The sequence below is a fragment of the Cyprinodon variegatus genome, unplaced genomic scaffold (genome assembly GCF_000732505.1).
Source record: "Cyprinodon variegatus isolate N-32 unplaced genomic scaffold, C_variegatus-1.0 Scaffold269, whole genome shotgun sequence".
Lineage (NCBI taxonomy): Eukaryota > Metazoa > Chordata > Actinopteri > Cyprinodontiformes > Cyprinodontidae > Cyprinodon > Cyprinodon variegatus.
This window is the reverse complement of record NW_015150722.1, coordinates 214,047-221,410: the sequence shown is the minus strand read 5'-3', so window position 1 is coordinate 221,410 and position 7,364 is coordinate 214,047. Positions and strand designations below refer to the sequence as shown.

Here is a 7,364-nt window from a genome sequence, read left to right as displayed (position 1 = left end):
TCTGCATCTGTCGCCTTTAACCCCAGTGGGCCTCAGCAGATGGCCGCTCACACTGAGCCTGGTTCTGCTGGAGGTTTCTTCCTGTTCAAAGGGAGTTTTTCCTCTCCACTGTCGCTACAAGCATGCTTAGTGTGAGGGATTGCTGTAAAGTCAGTGAATCGACTGGATGATCTGGTGAAATGTAAAATTGAGATGACGTGTTGTGAACTGGAGCTATAGAAATAAACTGAGTAGAATTGGTTCTGTGTGGTCTTCAGGCACGAGTTTGACTCGGAGCAGATCCCAGACCTGACCAAAGATGTCTACATCCAGGACATCCACTGTGTGGGCTCGCTGTGCAAGCTGTACTTCAGAGAGCTGCCCAACCCGCTGCTCACCTACCAGCTCTACGAGAAGTTCTCCGTAAGTCCTCCTGTGGCCTGCAGGCCGTCTGCCCCCCTTCCTCCACAGTCAGGCTCTCCTCGCTGCTCCTTCTTGGTCGTTTGGGGATTTTTACAGGCTGATGTCATCAGAGGCCTCAGGAACAGACGGGATATTAGCATGAAGACCCCACCCTGTCATTATGAGAGCACCACAGGGCCAGCTCAGTGTTTTCTGGTTGTCATGGCAGCGCAGGGGGAGATGGGATGTGGCTGGGAGCAGAAAATGTGTTGAATATTTATCTGTGTTTTCATGGTGAAGGACGCGGTTTCAGCAGCGACGGATGAAGAGCGGCTCATCAAAATCCATGACGTCATCCAGCAGCTCCCTCCGCCACATTACAGGTCAGTGTGGGAGAGCAGCGCCATCTGCTGGCAGTCAGCGAGCCGCTGGCACGCTCATCATCCTCTTCATCTTTGCAGGACCCTGGAGTTCCTCATGAGGCACCTGTCCCGCCTGGCAGCCTTCAGCTACGTCACCAACATGCACACCAAGAACCTGGCCATCGTCTGGGCGCCCAACCTGCTCAGGTACGGCCCGGCCCGGTACGGCCCGGTCCTGGGGGGTTCATGTCCATCTCAGAGCAGGGTGTCTCTTCAGGAAGCTTCATGCTCAGTGGTTAGATCTTATCTAAGGTCGTCAGACTTTGGTCTGAACGGATGTGACCCGACAGCCACCCGCCTGCAGGCGGCAGAACATCCACGCCTCGGCTGATGAGCAGCGGCAGCCCATGGATGCACGGCGTGATGAATAGTAGACGGCCGTTTGCTGCAGCCTTAAGAATCAGAACCATGACATAGAAGTCAGAATGACGTCAAAGAGCCTGGCGGCGTGAAAGTCTGACGGGTTTACTCTGCAGGGGGAACTTCTGAGCGAGACGCCAAAGAACCAGGTTCCAGTTTGATTCTGCGTCAAACGGACCGGGACCGGTTTTTATTTTCAGCCCAGAGAATCTGTTGATTATTTTTTGGATTAATCGATTAATAATCAGATAGCTAAAGGTTGATTAAAGATTTGTTGCTAAATTAATCCAGGTGAAACTAAAACATTTCTACTTGAGAAGTTCTGGATAAATCAGATTGATAGGAGACGTTTTTTTATCTTAAATTCAAAATATTTACATATTTTTTTTGTATAATTCCCGCTCTAAGTGAGTCGCTCTGTCAGCTAAAGGCAGGTTTTTATAATACAGTTAACAATTAATCGATTAATAAATTAGCTGATGATTATTTCAATAATGGATTAATCCGATGAATTGTTTCAGCCATAAATAGAACAGACTGAGCCCAGTGGTCTGAGCCTGCAGGGCCACCGTAGTTTTATTTGAAAAGGCTGACAGATACCAGGAAAATATCAGGATTCAGTTATTTTTATAATGTATCGTTAATATAATATATCGTTTTATTATTATAATGATCAAACAATAATTATTGACAAGAACCCAAATTATGTTCTAATAGAGGCACAAAAATATGTTTAAAACAATAATTTTAAAAAATCTATAGTCAGCCAGAGTATCTAAAAATAATGTTTAACATTTAGAATAAAAACTCCAACAAACGGATTTCATCAATCAGACCGAGCAGCGATGGACTCCTGCTGCATCTTTCTCCTTCTTTTCCTTCTTTGTCCTTCTGCCTCCTTCTTTTCGTTCTGCTCCTTCTTTTTCCTTCTTTCTCCTTCTTTCTCCTTCTGCTCCTGCACGTTTTTAGTGACTGAAAAACATGAAACATTCTGTGGATATTTGAGTTTAGTCCGTCTCATGTCTATCAGCATCTAGCTCATCTCTGGTACTGAGGTGGGGGGGTCAGAGGTCACAACAAACATGAAAAAAGAGACAACATCAAAACACAACTATAAAACAAAATGATGGTATCCTAGCAACACTGACCACAGAGGACCTCCTGTCTGAGGGGAAGCCCTGCAGGAAGTGACTGGATGTCTCTGAGGTGGGAGGGAAGCTTTGTTGTTCATTTGGACCCGGTTCTGGTTCTGGTTCATTAAATGTCCAGAATGCTGTCAGATCGGGTCAGAAGGAAGCTGCTCAAAGCTCTGCTTGGTTGTTTCAGGTCCAAACAGATCGAGTCGGCCTGCTTCAGCGGCACGGCGGCCTTCATGGAGGTACGGATTCAGTCTGTGGTGGTGGAGTTCATCCTCAACCACGTCGATGTCCTCTTCAGCGCCAAACTCAGCTCCCTGATAAGAGAGGGCACAGGTACACACACACACACACACACACACACACACTAATATTTATCACAACTACTTCCAATATATTCCCAACCCTAAATGGATTCCCTTCCTTGACGTTTAAAGTGGGGGGGCCACATTAGAACTAGCTACGGTCCCCAAAGGGCCCGCTGGTCCTCAGAGGGTTAGTGAATATACCAAAACCAGTCCTAATTATGATGCCTTATTAAGTATTCAGCCCCCTTCAACTTTTCTACAGTTTGCAACATTTCAGGCCTCCAACACAAAACTGAAAAATTGGGTGTGCAAAAAGTATTCATCCCCCTTGAATTAATACTGTGTGGCTCCATCTTTCGCTGCCATTACAGCTGCAGGTCTCGGGGGGTTTCTCAATCAGAGACCGACATTTTTCCTGCAAACAGCTGGAGCTCAGTGAGGTTGGATGGAGAAACATCTGTGAACAACAACGTTCAGCTCTTTCAGCAGATTCTCCATTGGATTCAGGTCTGGACTTTGACTAGGCCGGGAGTCATAATGGAGCAAAAAATCAGATCCGTCTGTAGTCTTATTTAAGCCTCCTAAGGGCTGTAAGTGTATATTAGCCCTCTATGAAAATGACTAAGTGGGCTTAATTACATAATAATAACAAGCATTGATGATTAAATGTTTATTTTCCCTGCAGCACATCCAAATGACACCATGTGACTAACCTGCTGGAAGATATTTGATGCTTTTAATTTTCCATTACAGAAATATTATTGCATCAGATTTTTAGTGTTATTTTTATTTTGAAAAGTTTAAAAAAGGATTATATGTGCATAATAGGACACTGTAATTTCAAACCTCCACATGGAAATAAAATGCAGTTGTCTTCAAACCAGAGTAACAATACAATCCTCTTTTTTTCTCTCCTTATTGGGGCAACAGTGCAATAAAATGCAGCCATAAACAGCAGGTTTTTCTTCCAGAATGTTCCTGTATTTGCCTCCATCCATCCTCCCATCAATTTGAACCATCGTCCCTGTCGCTGCTGCAGAAAAGCAGACCATGACCATGATGCTGCCACCACCATGTTTCACAGTGGGGATGGTGTGTTCAGGGTGTTGCTTTTATGCCATCTGAGCAGCGCTGCTTCTTCCTCATGTTTGCTGTGTCCCCCAGGAGGCTGTAGCAAACTTTGAACCAGAATTTTTATGGATGTCTCTCAGAAATGGTTGCCTTTCATAAAGGCCAGATGTTTGCAACATACTCCTGATTGTTGTCACACCTCAGCTGTGGATCTTTGCAGTTCGTGCAGAGAGATCATGGGCCTCTGGTCTGCATCTCTGATCCGTATATAAACAGGGCGTATACTTTACGAGGTTTTGCCCTTTTCGGGACGATTCTCCAGTCGTGCTAGAGTTTCTTGGATCGGGACGAGTTTCAGCCTGATTGTGCGTCGTGTAGAATACAGGGGGTAACGAGGGGCGATCAGCCTCTCATGACCACCTCCCGATCAGGAATCGTAAGGTCGGGAGAAAATCAAACATGTTTGAAGTCGGTCCTCCTGAGGTGTTGGTGGGTAAATCTTCCTGCTGAAGCAGAGCTATGAGCCGATTTATCAGTACCTCGCTCACTGCGCGTGTGCAAACAAGGAAGTTCTCCTTTTAGATTGACGAGTCCGACCAGCACAATCCCTTAGCGCTGGCTTTTGGACATACAGTGGTAGCAGGTAGATCGCATCAGCCCTCGGGCCGCACAGTGGAAAAACAAACATTGCAAGCTGGGAACTTTTAAACAGCAGTTTTATCGTACAGTTCGAGCTGCAGCTGCATGAAATGATTGAAAATTACATACAGGGTATTCCCGGCCTTTACTTTTCTCCCAACCTCTGATTCCAGGAGGTGGTCGTGAGAGCCTATTGGTATACTACACCAGGCAGGACGCACTGTGAGGCTGAAACTCGGCCTGGTCCAAGAAATTCTCACACAGCTGGAGAATCGTCCCGAAAGGGCAAAAACGTGGTTTTAGACAGTTGTAGAAAAGGTGCATTTATACGGAGACTTGATTCCACACAGGTGGATTATCATCATTAGTCATTAAGGTCAACATTGGATCATTACGAGACCCTCACTGAAGTTCTGGAGAGAGGGGGGTCGATACACATACATTTCCTGATTTCCTGCAATTTCTATACTTATGTCTGAAGCCTGAAATGTGGCAAAAGGTTGAAAAATTCAAGGGGTTTGAATACTTTTTGTAGGCACCGTAGGTAACATAACCACGTACACCAGAGCGAGTGTCTCTGCAATGAGGACTGGGTGTCTGAGTGACGCCATGGCTGCCGCTGATCGCTCTCTGTGGTCTCCAGGACACAACTCCTTATCTCGACCCAAATCGCTGCTGGTTTCTTCCCCTTCCACCAAACTCCTGAGCCTGGAGGAGGCCCAGGCGCGGACGCAGGCCCAGATCAACTCTCCTGTCACCGAGGACAGCAAGTACATCGAGGTGGGCGAAGGTCCGGCCGCCCTGCAGGGGAAGTTCCACACCGTCATCGAGTTTCCCACTGAGAGGTTTGTCCCGTTGGTCAGAATTTCTCGATGGATCCGCCTCTGGGCGAACCCTCGCCATCCTAACGCTCGTCCTCCTGCACAGGAAACGGCCGCCCATCAAGTCCAAAAAGTCTCCGGTTGGGAGTTGGCGCTCGTTCTTTAACCTGGGCAAATCGTCCTCCATGTCCAAACGTAAACTGCAGCGTAACCCCAGTGAGCCCAGTGAGCTGAAGGCCATGGCCCTCCCCGGTGAGTCTGAACCCACAGCCGCAGCCTGCCGGAGCCTACACCGTGCACTCACAGCCATGATGTCATGTTTCAGGAGGCCGGGGCGACACGGCCACGTTAAGGTCTGCTAAAAGCGAAGAGTCGCTCAGTTCGCTGCACAACGTTGAAGGTAATGGTTCCCTCCCTGCTACTGGAGGTCAGGTACATCGACCGTCTGCTTTGACTCCAGACAGGATGTGTAACGCTCATTTCTGTCCTCCTTCAGGGGAGTCCAAAGTGTACCGCCCTCGGCGTCCTCGCTCCAGCAGCGACGCCCTGTCAGCCTCCTTTAACGGGGAGCTGCTGGACGGCCGGCAGCACTGCAACTCCTACGACAACCTGGACAGGACGGATGACAGCGACGGGGACGACGGGCCCATATGTGTGCCCGCTCTGATCTCACCTCCTCGCTCGGCAGGCGAAGACGTGGACCTCAGCCCGCCGGACATCGGCATGGCCTCTCTGGACTTTGACCCCATGTCCTTCCAGTGCAGCGTCCCAGAAAGCAGCTACGCCGTCCCGTTGGACGAGTCTTCGCCCACTGCTGACGGCTCCTCGTTAAAGAGGAGCGCCAGCAGCAAAGGCTCTGAGCTCATCACAGCCTCCTTTCCCAGCAGCATGGCGGCTGCAGCAGAAAGCAGGACCCTGACCTCCTCCCTCTCCTGTACGGACAAACCCATGCAGGCTGTGTCTCCCATCAGATGTGGAAAGGCCGCCGGTTTTAGCCAGTTTGCCTCCTTAGAGCTGCTCTCTTCAGAGATCAGCGACGCTAAGCTAGCTGGACAGCCGTCGTCTCCTTCCTCGGCGCCAAATGGGTCGGCGCCGCTCAAGGTAGCAGAGCCATCGCTCAGCGAAGCTTTCCAACAGGAGCTGCACTCTAAGCTGGCGACCTTTGACCCTCTGGACAGAAGAGAGCTGGGGTCGGAGGAAGTGATGGAGGAGGGGCCATGTGGCGGCGGTGTCCAGGAGAACCGAGGTAAGGAGCAGATCTGCTTGTCTTCCTCCTTCCTCCCTGCTGTTCTCTGCCTTCCTTTAACTCAGCTGCACCTCTGTGTTCTCGGTAGGAGTCCTCGTCGAGTCGTCAAAGGAACCCCCCCCTCGCTCCCTCGGCTCTGCCCCTCCTCCACCCCCTAAAAACGCTGCCCGCATGTTGGCCCTTGCACTGGCGGAGTCGGCCCAGCAGGCTCCGCCTTGGTCCCCTGGGCCCCCCTCTGTTGTGTCCCCTGGGCCCCCCACTCGGGTGTCCCCTGTCCAACCACAGGACGTCTCAGACTGTCAGGACTCTTCATATCCACTGCATCTTCCTCAGCCTACCTCTGAGGAAGAGGAGGGAACCAGGCGTCCGGTCAGCACCATCAGCAGCACCTCTTCCGGCCCCTCAGCCCCCACCAGCACCGCCGCTCAGCCAGAGGCCGACTCCAGCCCCGCCGGCACTCCCCGCCGGCCCGGTTCCAACAACCGAACCTCTCCGACCAGAACTAGTCCTGAGAGGCAGGCCGCTGCTCCCTGCAGCTCGTCTGGCTCCACGACGCCACGGGGCAGCAGCAGAGGAGACCGACTGACCCAGCAGTCCGTCTGTGAGGTAACCATCGGCAACCTGGACCCCCAATCTGATCCAAGGGGTCTGACTGCAGAACCACAGCTGAGCTTTCAGTTTCTTTCCCTTTCTTTCGATCCGATGGAGGATCATTGTAAATCAACCAGATAGCAGCTTAGCTAACAGGCTTTGAAACACGCATAGAATCAGACTCTGATGGCGCCACCAGCTCTCAGTGTGGCCAGTTACCAGAACTTTGAATTTCCCTTTAGAGTCTTTAATCATTCCTAAAAATAATGCTGCGTTCACACCGCGTTTAGCCTGTCCGCAGCAGCCAGGGCTAACTTTAGTCCGTCTGTTGCAGCCAGGGCTAACTGTAGCCCGTCTGTAGCAGCCAGGGCTAACTGTAGCCCGTCTGT

General features: G+C 50.4%; 1 protein-coding gene across 5 annotated transcripts in view; it reads left to right on the top strand.

Annotated features, from left to right (window-relative positions):
• arhgap32 (Rho GTPase activating protein 32) overlaps positions 1-7,364 on the top strand; it is a 108,935-nt gene that overhangs the window by 96,300 nt on the left and 5,271 nt on the right. For all 5 annotated transcript variants that reach the window (XM_015382901.1, XM_015382900.1, XM_015382899.1 and 2 more), the window contains 9 exons: positions 258-402; positions 682-764; positions 843-950; positions 2,490-2,635; positions 4,961-5,162; positions 5,245-5,390; positions 5,464-5,538; positions 5,635-6,384; positions 6,473-6,990. In XM_015382901.1, coding sequence (XP_015238387.1) covers positions 258-402; positions 682-764; positions 843-950; positions 2,490-2,635; positions 4,961-5,162; positions 5,245-5,390; positions 5,464-5,538; positions 5,635-6,384; positions 6,473-6,990 — 2,173 coding nt within the window. The remainder of the gene's footprint in view (positions 1-257; positions 403-681; positions 765-842; positions 951-2,489; positions 2,636-4,960; positions 5,163-5,244; positions 5,391-5,463; positions 5,539-5,634; positions 6,385-6,472; positions 6,991-7,364) is intronic.